Source organism: Scylla paramamosain, chromosome 12, assembly GCF_035594125.1.
Source record: "Scylla paramamosain isolate STU-SP2022 chromosome 12, ASM3559412v1, whole genome shotgun sequence".
Classification (NCBI taxonomy): domain Eukaryota; kingdom Metazoa; phylum Arthropoda; class Malacostraca; order Decapoda; family Portunidae; genus Scylla; species Scylla paramamosain.
In genome coordinates this window covers 4,752,947-4,768,318 of record NC_087162.1, presented here as the reverse complement: position 1 = coordinate 4,768,318, position 15,372 = coordinate 4,752,947, and the positions used below count along the sequence as shown (strand labels likewise).

The following is a 15,372-nucleotide window of genomic DNA, read 5'->3' as shown; positions in this document are numbered from 1 at the left end:
GGTGAACTTTGAGATGTAATTGCTTATTGATGCAGCCGAGTGGCGCAGGCAAGACTCACATGCTTGTGTTGTGTAACGTGGTGAAAGAAATGTTATAATTAAAAAGTGTATTCATTAACGTTTTGTGTGCAGTTACGTGTACAGTTAAGGGCACTTGCCAGCTGGGGAACGAAAGGTAAAATGAAAGAAACATAACAAGAAAGGAATGTAAAAAAAAATGTAAAGAGTGGAAACCATGAAAAGACTAGAAAAAAACAAAAATATGTAAAGAAGAATAAAAAAGAAAAAGAAAGATAGCAGTAAAATAAAACGAAAAAAGAAAGACAAATAGTCTTTGATTACTGAAATGTTACTCAAATATTTTATTGTTGATGTGTATGACCTGCAGTTAAATTTAAATTCTCTCTCTCTCTCTCTCTCTCTCTCTCTCTCCTCTCTCTCTCCTCTCTCTCTCTCTCTCTCCTCTCTCTCTCTCTCTCTCTCTGAAAAATGATAAAAAATTAAAGTGATGAAAACATTTTTACATCATTGTGGATAAAAGCTGATGATGGGACATAATAATCGCCATGAAGCAAATGGATGCACTGTGTGTCACAAATGTACCAGCAAATATATATATAAAAAAAAAAAAAATACATGAATAACAAAGCAATGAAGTAAACTGAGCGATGGAGCATTAAAATTATGTGTGGATATCTGGATCATCGGAACTGAAGCCATTGGTAGAGTATCGTCATCATTACCACGATCATCATTACCATCATCAGTCTGCATGACTCCCACTGCAAAAAAGTGTAGTTCATATGCATAAATACTATATAGCCAAACAGGCATGGCGGTGGCGGCGTGCGAGTGCCGGCGTCTGACGTGGTATCTCGCTGACTCATATTCCAGCCTACCGTGACCATCTTTCAAGCCATCATCGAGAGGCCGAAGAGTATCCACATACCTCACGTCAACACTAGTTTTTGATAGGGAGCTTTAGGGACGCCATGGGTTATAAATGTAAAGAATGGTTACATCAATATTCTATGAACTATTCCCCAACAAACAGAAGTGTCTCTAGTTTCTATTAAACTTGTCCATGTTGTCACCAATGTACGTAGGGTGCCTCAGTAACATCATTCTGCTGCTAAGGCTCATGACAGAGACAGTTCGTGGAGATTCCATGGAAATAATTTAGCTGGACTCAGGTTAGTGGAGACATTTCAGCGAGATTTTAACACAAGAACATCACTGAAATTTGCAACGTAAAATGTCAAGGCAACCTTAAAATAGGAGATGAAACACATAAAACTTGGTAATGATTGACAGACTGATTGACTAATTCTCTGGAAGGTCACCGCCACATCAAATAATTAAAATGTACTGAATGATTAAAGGAAAATCAAAAGATCCAGAAACAAAATGTATACTTACAATAAAAAAAAAAGATCAGTTTAAAATCACCCATAAAAGCAGACAAAACAAATAAATTTTATATATATATATATATATATATATATATATATATATATATATATATATATATATATATATATATATATATATATATATATATATATATATATATATATATATATATATATATATATATATATATAACAAAATAAAATATACAAATAAAAGTAATTAAAAATAGATAAATAGATGAATAAGAAATAAATAAAATAAAATAAAATAAAAGTAAACAAAAAAGTGAAAATAAATAAATAAAATAAATTTAACAAAATAAAGTGAACAAATAAAAAACAACAACAACGGAAAGCAGGCAACATCCATACTTAAACCCTACAAAACAGACAGACTTAAAAACCAAAAAGATTTCAACATCTGAATACAACATAGAGATCTGTGCGAACACCTGTCCACTTCCACCACACCTGACACGCGTACTACGACCTACACTGGGATCCGCCACGCCTCACCAACACAGGCAGGGCGGAAGGGAGGCACAGCAGCTACACAGGTCAAGAGGGGAGGCGAGGAAACCGTGTCAAGCATGCAGGCGTCAGGAGGCAAGTGAGCACCGGGTGTGTGGCAGAGGAACCAGCAATTAGAGGACAGGTGGTGATGTGGTATGCGTGTGAGGACCGGTGGTGGTGGTGGTGGTGGCGGGGGGTGGGGTGGTGGTGGTGGTGGTGGTAGTGGTGGTTGTTGAGGTAGTGGTGGTGGTGCTGGAGGTAGTGGTGGTGGTGGTGGTATAGTATATATTATGGCGACTGGTGAGCGCGCTCGCGCTTGTGTGTGTGTGTGTGTGTGTGTGTGTGTGGTCTCTCTCTCTCTCTCTCTCTCTCTCTCTCTCTCTCTCTCTCTCTCTCTCAAAGAGAGAGTGTGTGTGTGTGTGTGTGTGTGTGTGTGTGTGTGTGTGTGTGTGTGTGTGTGTGTGTGTGTGTGTGTGTAGCTAACGAACCATATATCACAAGCTGAAATCATATAAAAAATTACAAAAGAAAAAAAAAAGCTCGGCTAGAAATGCATAGGAGAGAGAGAGAGAGAGAGAGAGAGAGAGAGAGAGAGAGAGAGAGAGAGAGAGAGAGAGAGAGAGAGAGAGAGAGAGAGAGAGAGAGAGCGCTTTATAGTGAGGATCAAGTACATGGATGACGTAAAAGAAACATAACTACCTTAGAGACCATAACAATCTCTCTCCCTCTCTCTCTCTCTCTCTCTCTCTCTCTCTCTCTCTCTCTCTCTCTCTCTCTCTCTCTCTCTCTCTCTCCCCCGGACCGCGCCTCAAACTTCGCAACAGAAAACGTAAGAGGGTTTCAAACGAGTCTGCCTCCCACGCCACTCGTAAATATCAACAGGAGGCCCTAATGAATACGTCGGCGCGAGGTACTGGTGCTTGTGAAGTATTCCTCGTGATTAGCATACGGAACGGGGCCACTGCTGCTGCTGCTGCTGCTGCTGCTGCTGCTGCTACTCTCAAATATGCATGCATACGTACATAAACTTTTCATAAGACTAATTGACTGTGCTAAAGTAAACATGCAGGGATATACATACATACGTGGAATGCTGTCTTTGTTTTCGTGTATATATGTGGGAAGCATTCATACACACACATATTTCTTATTATACAGTTTGTTACTCTATGTAAGCAAAAAAAAAATAAAATAAATAAATAAGAAGTCTTACAATAAAATGACAATCACATATACTCAATTGTTTCTTTTGGAGTATGATGTAGAGTGTGTGTGTGGTGTGTGTGTGTGTGTGTGTGTGTGTGTGTGTGTGTGTGTGTGTGTGTGTGTGTGTGTGTGTGTGTGTGTGTGACCCTCTCTCTCTCTCTCTCTCCTCTCTCTCTCTCTCTCTCTCTCTCTCCATTGTGCCCTCGAGAAAACAGAAAAAAAGTGTTGTGGGTTTAAACTGGATGAGTCAACTTGCCCCGTAACACCTCGACTAGTTTTAAATTCCCTCGTTGTTGCGTCCTTACCCCTGCAGGCTCCTCTCCCTTCCGCCGCCCCCAGGCCCCTCCCTTTCTTTATTCCCCGAGCACCGAATTCAGGGAAGAGCGGCAGACTTGTAGCATGCGGTTCTCAGGGACGAAGAAAGGAAATAGTGTTAAAAGTTATACACACAGAAACAGACTCAGACGCAGACATACACATATACACACACACACACATGTATACTGTTTACAATAATTTAACTCTCACGTAATGTAAGCTGATTATGTAAATAGAGAAAAAAAAGGAAATTATGTAGAAAATGAAATGGTACGAAATAAAAGAGCGTGAGGAAAAAGAAAAGTGTATCATGATTAGTTTAGATGTATAATTTTTCTTTTTCTCTCACGTTATGTTAATGCACTATAAGATGCCATTTTGACGCTATAATTCGCGTTCACGGAGAGAGAGAGAGAGAGAGAGAGAGAGAGAGAGAGAGAGAGAGAGAGAGAGAGAGAGAGAGAGAGAGAGAGAGATATCAATAGTGGTGTTCCTGCATGCAAATTTACTCTCCTTTCTTCACTCCTTTCACCTTCCTGAAAGATGAAATTAATTACAGTTTGATTTCCCACATCCAGCCTTTTTTCACTTTTTATTTTGGCTTTACTTCTCCACCATTATCAGTTCCGCGGAGTGTGTCGTGGGGGCAAACGATCAAATTAGTGTCGGGGAGAGAGAAATAATGTCGCAGCACCGGCAGACAGACAGAGATTTTTGCTTTCTTCCGGTTCCAATTTCTTCCCTTTGTTTTTGTCGGGAATTGAAAGACCTTTGTGAGAAGGATACGTCACAGGTCTCTCTCTCTCTCTCTCTCTCTCTCTCTCTCTCTCTCTCTCTCTCTCTCTCTCTCTCTCTCTCTCTCTCTCTCTCTCTCTCTCTCTGGGTAAGGGATGAGCCTCAGGTCGCGGGCTGTAATGTGAGGCCGTAGGGAGATGTGAGTGCAGGAGGAGGAGGAGAAGGAGGAGGAGGAGGGAGGAAAAGAAGAAAACTAAAAGGAAAAAGAAGGGAATAGGATAAGCAATGCGTGGAAGAAACTACGAGAAAAAAGAACAAGAGAACAATTGTGAAGGCAAGTAAAAACAAGAGGAGCAACAAGGACGGGAAGATGAAATGGAGAGAGAGTGAAAGAGACAGAGGGAAGAGAGTCTGAGGGAATGCAGGACGCAATGCATCAAGCGTCCTTCATCGCCATCATCATCATCATCATCATCATCATCATCATTGAGCTTCCGGCTACTAATGCTGCCGGGCTTTACTTGCATTTCTCGATCGCTTAGTTGATTTGTTTCCTATTTTTGAAACTGACTTAAAAATACTGAATAACATTTTACTGTTCACGTTCACATTTTAGAAAATTACAGTTCTCTTATTTTATTTAGTAGGACTGTATACAGCTCACACGTAGACATTTTGATGTGTGTGTGTGTGTGTATATATATATATATATATATATATATATATATATATATATATATATATATATATATATATATATATATATATATATATATATATATATATATATATATATATATATATATATATATATATATATATATATATATATATATACACACACACACACACACACACACACACACACAGATCTCAGAGAGAGAGAGAGAGAGAGAGAGAGAGAGAGAGAGAGAGAGAGAGAGAGAGAGAGAGAGAGAGAGAGAGAGAGAGAGAGAGAGAGAGAGAGAGAGAGAGAGAGAGAGAGAGAGAGAGAGAGAGACTCGTATATAATTGCAATCAACAGATTAAAATCACGTTGGCGTAACAATTAATAACAAAGAATGCCATTTTCACCGGTAACTTCGCCTCACAAGTCCAGTGAATGAACACATTCATGATAAAGCAACTCTCCCGAAAGACTCTTCACCTCAGCGTGCGTTACTTACCCGTACCACAGGTACGCAGAACAAGGATAAGTGTTTTCTCTTTTAAAGGTTTTGACAGGAAAATCTATGAATTACAAAACCTTTGTGTAAAATGCATCACAAAACGAAAAGGATTTATTAATAAATTAATAAACAAACAACAACAGGACGCATCCTCAATGAAAGTCACTGTGATATAACATTTCACAATGCACGGGCACGCTGCTTGACTCCACAATTTACACTGAAACTTTTCCGAAATACATTTTCCTCCAGGCTTGACAGAGCAGGTATCAATGATTAATGTATTTTTTTGAGCATAATAACATCAAGGCTTCAGTAGATTCCAGCCCCGGGGTGTGGACTGAGCCGCACGTGCCGCCCCTCCCTCGCCTGTCACACCCAGACGCTCATCGATCACACACACCTCGCACACCTACCACTACAAAACGTTCCCCACCGCCAAGCACGTTCCCTCGCAGCCCAGGACTGGCCGCGCCTCGCATGACTATGGACCGACCGTGCGACGCGCTCCATCAACACAGGGAGGTCTCGCGGTCAAGGCGCAAAGGTCGAGAACTGACCCTAACGACGCGGTGATGACCACAAGATCAGATGAACTAATGAGAGAGAGAGAGAGAGAGAGAGAGAGAGAGAGAGAGAGGAGAGAGAGAGAGAGAGAGAGAGAGAGAGAGAGAGAAACTAAAAAAAATATGTAGGGTAAGTCCAGTCTCAACTAAGGATAAGAAAACATTGTATCTTTTGTGTGTGTGTGTGTGTGTGTGTGTGTGTGTGTGTGTGTGTGTGTGTGTGTGTGTGTGTGTGTGTGTGTGTGTGTGTGACCTGCTAACCCCATCACTTGCCACCAGGTCATTATGGTTACGAAAACTATTTTATGTAGGTTAAATGTTGCTGCTCTGTTTAGCATTATTATTTCACCATCGCTGCTTTTTTTTGTTGCTTTTGTTCTTACTGTTGTCATTATTATTATTATCATTATTATATTATTATTACTATTATTATCAGCATCATAATCATTACAACCACTACTACTATCATTAATTCTACTACTACTACCACCACTACCACCACCACCGCTACCACCACCACCACCAACACCACTATCATCATTAATATCATGGCCAACTCTACGTAATATCACCATCATCACTACACAGTTTCTCTTAAAGCTCACGATTACAGCATAGTTTTCTCCACCTATACAAAATGCATTAATTAAAAAAAAAAAAAAAAACTACCGATATCACAACACAAATACTTCTCTTTAAATCAAGCAGAAACACAACTCCCACACACGTGCCTAAACAACTGAAGCTGAATAAATCTATACACCCACAAGCACCATCATGTAAGAACACACGTGGGCGAATAACCTATACCTAAAAAGAGAAAAGTAACCCATACCTTCCCATTATCGAGGTTCCTTCACTCCTTTCCATTATTTGATTCTCTTGCCGATGTAGTTGTGGTGTCGCGGTGTGTGTGTGTGTGTGTGTGTGTGTGTGTGTGTGTGTGTGTGTGTGTGTGTGTGTGTGTGTGGTGATGGGAAGGAAACGAGAGGGAAAAATGGTGTGGTGATGGAAGGGACAGGATGAAAAGGAAAAGGTGGGAGAGAAGAAGAAGGGTAGGTAAAGTAAAGGAAGGAAAAGAAGAAAAGTAATAAGGAAAAAAAAACTTAAAGGAAGGTACAAAAAGGAAAAGAGATTTAGGAGAGTAGAAGAAAAGGAGGAGGGAAGAGAAAAGAAAAGAATGTTACTGAACATAACGAAAAGAAGGGAAAGGGAAAGGAGAGGAGAGAAAATGGAGAAGGGATAGGGACTGATGAAGAGAAAGAGAAGGAAAGGAACGCAAAAGAAAGGAAAATGAAATAGAACTAAAGGGCAAAGCAAGAGGAAGAAGGCAGGGGAAAGAAGAGAAGAGAAAGGGAAGAGAGGGAAACTAAAGACTAGGTAAGGGAGGAGAAAGCGGCAAAACTGAAAGAGAGAAAGAGACAGAAGGAAAAGAACAAAAAAAAAAAAAAAAGAAATTTAAACTATAGGGCAAAACAAGACGAAGACAGCGGGAGAAGAGAAGGGAAAGGGAGGATGGGAAATCAAAGACTAAGTAAGGAAGGAGAAAGGAATGGCAAGGAATTGGAAGGGAGCTAAGCATGCTTACTACCCATCACTTAGCGACCTCTAGCCACTGTACGCGCGTGAAATACGTGAAATCGGTAATGATGGATGGCAGGACGAAAAAAATGTCAATACTGAAGAAGTGCTTCGACGACGCCCCCGCCCTCGCTCCTTCCAAGGCATGATTGAGCTCCAGGGTTAAATATATATAAAGTAGATAAGATAGTGGGTAAAAATGAATAGAGGATGGAGTGGAAAGTAGATTTTCTTCAAGTATAAAGTAGAAGGAGAGTATGTATTTGGTGGAAGTGCGGATAAGATAATGAACGGAGTGGAAAGAGGGAAAAATAGTCCGGGTACAGAGCCCCCTTTTTTTTTTTTTTAGTATAAAGAAGATAAAAAAAAGTATTACGTAAAGGAATGGATATATTTTCATGTATTAAGTAGATAAAGTTTGTGGAATAAAAAGGATTGGTTTCAAGCTACTGGTTTCACTGCTATCTGGCACATTTTTTCCTTAATTATTATTTTTTCTTGTTGTACAGCCACCTCTAAAGATTGTACTATCTAGAAGTTGCAAAACCTCTGTACTTTTTTTTTCCTTCCTTTCTTGTAGATGCTTATAAAGACTCCTTACATTGCTTTTAGTGGTGTGAATTGTGGTATATCGCAATGATAAAGTTAAGTTGGTAAAGAGTATAGAATGCATTTGTTTAAAGTATAAAGTGAATGAGAAATAAGAAGCGATGTAGATTCCAGCCTCAAGTGAGTGAAGTAGATTTAAAAATGAGTGGATTTCTTATATGGAAGTTTAGAAGTGAGTAGATTTCTTCTATAAGAGTTTACGGTCTAGATAAGGTTGTGTCTCGTGGGCTTTTGTAGTTACCTTCTCCTGTACGGTCTTTTTGGTTCTGATATTGAAAAAAAGGAAAATAAATATACATGTAGATATCTAAGCTACATCACGTCACGAGAGAAGTTTTAATTAAAATAGTTCGAGCATTTTATTAAAGTTAGGTTTGTTACTGAGGAAAAAAAAGGAAGAAAAAAATAATACACGTCCACGTTCGAATATTGAAAACTTATACTGTAAAAAATCATTAGTTAAAAAAAAAACTGTTGTTCCGAAAAAAAAAAAATTCCTTATAGTGAAAAAATACAGAAAAAACTTATTAGCTTTGAAGAAATATATCAGAAAAATAAGAGTTACTATTTTTTTATCCTTTTTTTTTCACAATGAACCTTGGACAGAGAGAAAAAAATACTATATCCTTTTCCCGCAAAGTACATTTAACGCATGGAAAGAGAGAGAGTGTGTCGTGCTGCTATTTACTGTACGTATTTTTCGCTCCCTTCCATTTTTTCCACATTTCCAACTCGGATATTTATTGCCAGTCCAATTTTTTTAATTCCACATTTTGGGAGAACCAGGTAAAACTTGATTCCTGCCACTCCCCTTCCCTCCACCTGCCCTTTGTAGCTTTTGAGACTCAGGTAAGTTCCGACTGACTAAACTACAGAATCTCTCTCTCTCTCTCTCTCTCTCTCTCTCTCTCTCTCTCTCTCTCTCTCTCTCTCTCTCTCTCTCTCTCTCTCTCTCTCTCTCCACTATGCCCCACTATGAAGTGTGATTCGCTTTACAAATTCGTTTAGTTTAGCGAATTGTTTCATTTTTACGACGATTATTTTACAGTTTGAGTGAAATGTTTTGCTGCTGCTCTGTTATTTCATTTAGTATACTTGCTTCATTTATTTTTTTCAAGTTTATTTTATTTCAAGTTACAAATTCTTCTGAGTATTTACATTTAAACTCGCTCGTCCTAAGTTTAAATTCTAAGTTCAATTTAAGAGTTTATTTTTCTCTTGTTTCAATCAGAGTACATCATTTATAGCTTTTTTGAAGGTGTTTTTTTCCTAATTAGACTTCCGAGTTTTATTAATTTACCTTTTCTTTAATTCTATTCAGGACTTAATATTTCTTTGCCTATTTAATTTAATAGTTTATTTTCTTTCATTTAGTGCAATATGTTGTTTAATGTTTACTTGCGGTGGGGTTACTATTTTTACCTTTAACTCATTAATTTTTGTTTTTGTTATTTTAAATATACTAGATTTTCCATAATATTTCGACAATTCATAATTAGTTGACACTGGAGAACTCTATTCTTTTTTCATTTAAAACTCAAGAACAATTTTTACCCTTTTCACTGCTAGACAAAATTTTTTCCCTCATAACCTCAACTTTTTAGACACCTGTTTTTTGTGGCGCAGTCTCGTAAATAGCTCTCTGCTCTTTGAGAGACAAAATAAACCTTCTATTTTCTCTCTTTTTCTGTGTGTTCAAGCAAACATTTTATAAAGCGCTCTGGATACTGAAAAAGGACGACCATTGCAGTAAAGGAGATAAGGTCAATCTTTTTTTCTGTAATATTTGGATAAAGTACTCAGAATGTTGATAAAGGGAGACCACAGCAGTAAAGAAGTTAAGATTATTTTTTTTCTGTAGTGTTTGGACTGTCTTACTACAGAGTGGGTACTGGGGGGTGGGGGTTTAGCGTGACTTAATGCCTTGTCTGCGTTAGCGCCACGAGTATGAATTGTGATGCCTAGTCATAATGGCATGCTCTTCATCTGTAATTTAGTCCACGATGATGTGCCGCTCCCAGACACTCCCCCCTCCCTTCTCCCTCTCTCTCTCTCTCTCTCTCTCTCTCTCTCTCTCTCTCTCTCTCTCTCATACGCTATTCTCGTACGCAAGACGGGCTGAAAAAATACACACACACACACACGCACAGACACACACACACACACATTTCTATACCCCTAATAACACACACAAATCCTTCTCTCCCCCCCCAACACACACACAACACTCAGCCACACAAACCCCCACAAAACCCCCACACACCATTCGCACATAATATAAACCCACGCTCGCACACACACACACACACACATACACACACACACACACACACACACACAAAGACAAGCGTGAATCTACGAGCTCAAGACGAGAAAGATACACAACATTCGGAAACGATACACGCATTCAGAAAGACAGTAACGCAAAAAAAACACGTGCTCCTCAAAAACCACTCTGCTGCTACGGACAGATTCACACCCACCAACATTTCCGAGAAGCAACACCACCTGCGGCAAGACAACTACACTCACCACCACCACCACAAGCAACCACACACAAAAGATTCAGCAGAAGCGAAACTTGTATATTTCAGAAGCCGGACCTTACGCTTAGCACGGAAGTAGCAGCAGTAGTAGTAGTAGTAGCAGTAGTAGTAGTAGTAGTAGTAGTAGTAGTAGTAGTAGTAGCAGCATATAGCATAGTGGCCCGCTGGGAGAGGAACATAGAGAGAGGTTCGCTGGAGGCTGAGGCAGGAAGGAGATCTTGTTTGTGGAGAAAGTCAAGTGGTCCGCTTTTAAGTACCAGGGAAGTTATCCGTCGCCTGGGGAAAATTGTAATGAAGGAAAATGGAAAAAAAAAAAATACGAAAGAGTTAGAGAGAGGAGGGATGGGAGATAGGGGAGGGAGAAAGGGAGATAGAGGGAGAGAAAGTGTGTGTGTGTGTGTGTGTGTGTGTGTGTGTGTGTGTGTGTGTGTGTGTGTGTGTGTGTGTGTGTGTGTGAGAGAGAGAGAGAGAGAGAGAGAGAGGAGAGAGAGAGAGAGAGAGAGAGAGAGAGAGAGAGAGAGAGAGAGAGGAGAGAGAGAGAGAGAGAGGAGAGAGAAAGGATAGACAAAGATTAATATAAAATAAAGAAAAAAAAAACAAAATGAGAGACGGAAAGAAACTAGGTAACAATACAAACCAAACTCACACACACACACACACACACACACACAAAAAAAAAGAATCGAATCTTAAAATCTAAACGTGGTAAGCGAAGGACAGAACCAGAGACAGAGACAAACCCGTAAAAAAAATGAGGGAGAGGAAAAATGAGGAGCGGTAATAGGCATCCCGTGTGTGTGCGGCGCGGAGGACGGGGTTCGAGCGGGTCTTCCTAGTCAGTGCCGGGCTGCATGCTGCTCGGGAAGGAAGGTACCATCACTTCGCGCCTTGACTGTCCGCTGCTGCGCTCCTCACCCTCGCTCCCAAACTGCTGCTGGATTAACTCAGTGGATAGGTGGATGGTCTTACAATATCTGCCGCCGCCCCCCCCGCATGGGTCTTGTGCCGGTGGGCTGTCACAGTGATGAGAAATTAACCGAGACTTGAGACTGTTTCACTAAAGATTCTGGGACTGTTCCGTTGGCTGTCTGCGTGCGTGCTCCGGCCTAGCTAGAACTTAGAGGCCGAAGTGTGATTAAGTGTGTTAGCGGACTCGTTAAGTCGTCACTAAACAAGTGTTGATATTAAGAGACCAACGTAACATTACCACTTATCTATTTACTCCTTCTCTTTTCTTCCTTCTCTTCGTATTCCGTCTTAAGAAACTTTTAATCATCTCTCTTTTTCTGTTCATCCCCGTCTCTATTTCTTTCTTTGTCTTTCTTCTCACGCTTTGCTACATACAAACTTTTACCGTGCAATGGAAAGCGAGCGACTCCGGCTGTGACAATTAGCCGCGTGGAGACGGTCGAGGCAGGGAGGAGAGAGGGCTGGAAAAGGGGTGTTGGGGGAAGAAAGGTTCAAGTTAGTTCAGTGTTCGATGGTTTCCTTATAGACCAAAATGCCGACTGCCCTCAAGCTCATCACCCTCGGCCTCCTCCTCGCCCTTCCTTCAGGTAAGTGACTGCGTGACTCTTCCTCCTCCTCTTTTCTTTTCCCTTCTTCCCATTTTTACCACTTGAATATTTTTCCCCATTTTAAACACTAATCACTTTGAACTTTATTCCCTTTACTTCTTTTCTCTCTTGCTGCCCGTGTGAATAAGTTACCTTCCTATCTCTCCCTCCCTCCCTTTTTTTTTTTTTTTCCTGCGTTTCCTCATTCATCTCCTTTTTCCACACCGCACTTCCCACTGACAATTTTTTTCCTCCACCTTGCCCTCTCCCTCTCCCTATTTTCCAGCGAGTCTTTCCCTGCTCCTCTCCCCAGCCCCAGCTTATCTCCCTCACTCACCCCTTTGAACGCTCACGCAAAAGCAAATTCTATACATATATTTATATGCACAAAAAAAGTGAAGGGGAAAATTCCACGAAGGATTGACTAGTGTTTCATGTACTATCTGCAGCGTCCCTCACCTGTACAGTTTTGATATAATTTGGATGGATATTTACACCTCTTCGTATATTTACACCAGAGTTGCACCTTCGCTACGAGTGGAAATGTTTACTGGCGGACTATCAGCGCACACCACCCAGTTGCCTGTCCATCTCCTATATACCTGCCCTGCCTGCCCTCGCCACTCCCCACCTGCCGCTCCCTCCTCCGCTTAATGGGAAACGCGATTACCTGTGACGGCAGTATTTTTTTTCACCAGTTAAAACTTATGCCTCCGTGAGAAGCATATATACATACATACATACGGACAGAAATATGCATGCATACATACATACGTACATATACATATGCCATAAATTTAGCCACATATACATGCAGATAAGGATACAGACAGATGACCACACAAATATACATACATATGTAATACGTACATACTTTGCAACAAATATACATGGCCACGCAAACAAATGGAGAGTATTCACATACAAATTTCCATGCAAACCTGTTGTTTTAAAAGGACAGAATTCCATCATTGCCAAACAGACATACGTTAACCCAAACCTCTCTTCCCACTCTCCGACCAACCCACCCGCCTACTCACCCACCCACTCGCTACTTCCCATCCAGAGCCACCCACCTACCCACACACACACACACACACACACACACACACACAGAGAGACGCATGCATACACATTCATGCAAATACACACAAACTCTGTATCTTACTAACGATTATATGAAATTCTAAACTCCGATCTATCCTCTGCATCTGCATGTGTATACCAAGATCTCTGGATATACATGAGCTTGTGTATACATGTGAGGTTCCATGTATACATATGAGCGTTTCTGCCAGAGCGTAAGCCTCGAGTTAAGGGTCTTGAGCATCATTAATGTAAATGTGCTGGCAGGGAAAAAATATTCAACTTTAAATACATAATCTGGTTTTCGCACTGCTCTTTTAGGTGTGTGTGTGTGTGTGTGTGTGTGTGTGTGTGTGTGTGTGTGTGTGTGTGTGTGTGTGTGTGTGTGTGTGTGTGTGTGTGTGTGTGTGTGTTTCTGACGTCAGCTTTGCAACACAAGCACGTACACAACACAACTCTTTACCAACACATTAAAAAAAAAAAAAGACAAAAGCTATGTTCCATTTTTTCTTTTTATCATTAGCACATCATTAAAATTTACGACGCAAAAGCATAATGATAATGTTTTTACACTTTCAAACACACACACACACACACACACACACACACACACACACACACACACACACACACACACACACACACACACAAAGATTAAACCACAGTAATGAGGGATTTAAATACACCCTACCACTATATAAATACACACACACGCACAATACCAACACCCTTTTAAAGCCAAAAAAAAAAAAAAAAAAAAAAAAAAAAATCAACACCCAAAACACCAACTCTACTACCAACACCAACAATACCAATATCAATAATAATAGCAATAGCAATACCAATACCAGCAATAATAATAATCATAATAATCGCAATCTATGGACACAGCAAGCCCTCCCTGTCCATACACTCCCCTCCATCCACACACACATACATACATACATACGTGATCCGTGAATGGCTACCAAACGGGATATTTACACCGTTTTAATAATTTACAGCAATTTCCCGGCACATTAGCATCGGCGATACTCAAAACAATGAAGATAATTCCAGGCCCAATCGACAATTAACTGAGTATTTAAACCTCTTATATTTGCTTCAATGCTCAGAGTAAAAATGATGTAATCCCGTGCAGTGTTTTTCTCGCCTCGTTCCAGAACCTTTGCACTTCACCACTCATATCCATTGCTTCTTTTTTTTTTTCCTCTTTCTCTTTTGTCTGTGCGTCTCCAAGTGTGTGTGTGTGTGTGTGTGTGTGTGTGTGTGTGTGTGTGTGTGTGTGTGTGTGTGTGTGTGTGCTTTTACTTCTTTTCCTTTTCGCTGCGAGAAAGAAATAGATCAGTGGTGAGGAAAGAGGCCACAGGGAATCGGGAGAGAGAGGAAAGAAAGGGAAGGAAAACGAAAAAGGGAATATAAAGCTGAGGGCTGTTATACGTAATGCAGGGCGGTGTGAGGAGAAGGAGACGTAGGGAAGGAGATGGATGAAATGTGAAAAATGAGACAGAGAAACGGTGAGATATTGAGTGAGGTGTGTTTCTCTCCTTTCCCTCTCCTCTTCCTCCTATGCTATGTCTCTCCTTTGTAATAAGGAAGACGCGAAAAGAGAGTGAAGAAAGAACAAAAGGAGGGAGATAAAGTAAAACGCAATGGAACTGAAAAAAAGAGATGAAAAAAGGAAGTGAAATCGAGGAAAGGGACAAGAATACGGTAAAAAAAGAAAAGAAAAAAGAGAGAAATGTGAGACAGGATTTGAATAAGTAAAAACGGTGAAAGATTAAAGCAGCTTGGTGAATCTTCTACGTCTTGCTAACCCGAGCTCACCCAGAAAGAAAGAAAATGGGAGAGAGAAAAAAAAAAACTTACAGAATTAACATAAGGTTCAGGTTTTATTAGTTTGAGGTGAAAGTGCAGGAACATAGATACCCTTGATAACCTGTAAGGAAGAAAATTCAATAGATTATACGTTGTGCAAAGACAAAGGAAGCAATGAATAAAAGGGTATGAGTTGTAGTGGTGGTGGTGGTGGTGGTGGTGGTAGTTGTATTATTATTATTATTATTATTATTATT

General features: G+C 40.2%; 1 protein-coding gene and 1 long non-coding RNA gene across 2 annotated transcripts in view; one reads left to right on the top strand and one right to left on the bottom strand.

Moving 5' to 3' along the window:
- The window catches only part of LOC135105553 (uncharacterized), a 164,542-nt gene that overhangs the window by 91,475 nt on the left and 57,695 nt on the right, over nucleotides 1-15,372 (bottom strand). The gene's annotated exons all lie outside the window — the stretch shown is intronic.
- The window catches only part of LOC135105552 (uncharacterized), a 253,161-nt gene continuing 249,151 nt past the window's right edge, over nucleotides 11,363-15,372 (top strand). The window contains exon 1 of the mRNA XM_064013759.1: nucleotides 11,363-12,211. Coding sequence (XP_063869829.1) covers nucleotides 12,157-12,211 — 55 coding nt within the window. The 5' untranslated portion in view covers nucleotides 11,363-12,156. The remainder of the gene's footprint in view (nucleotides 12,212-15,372) is intronic.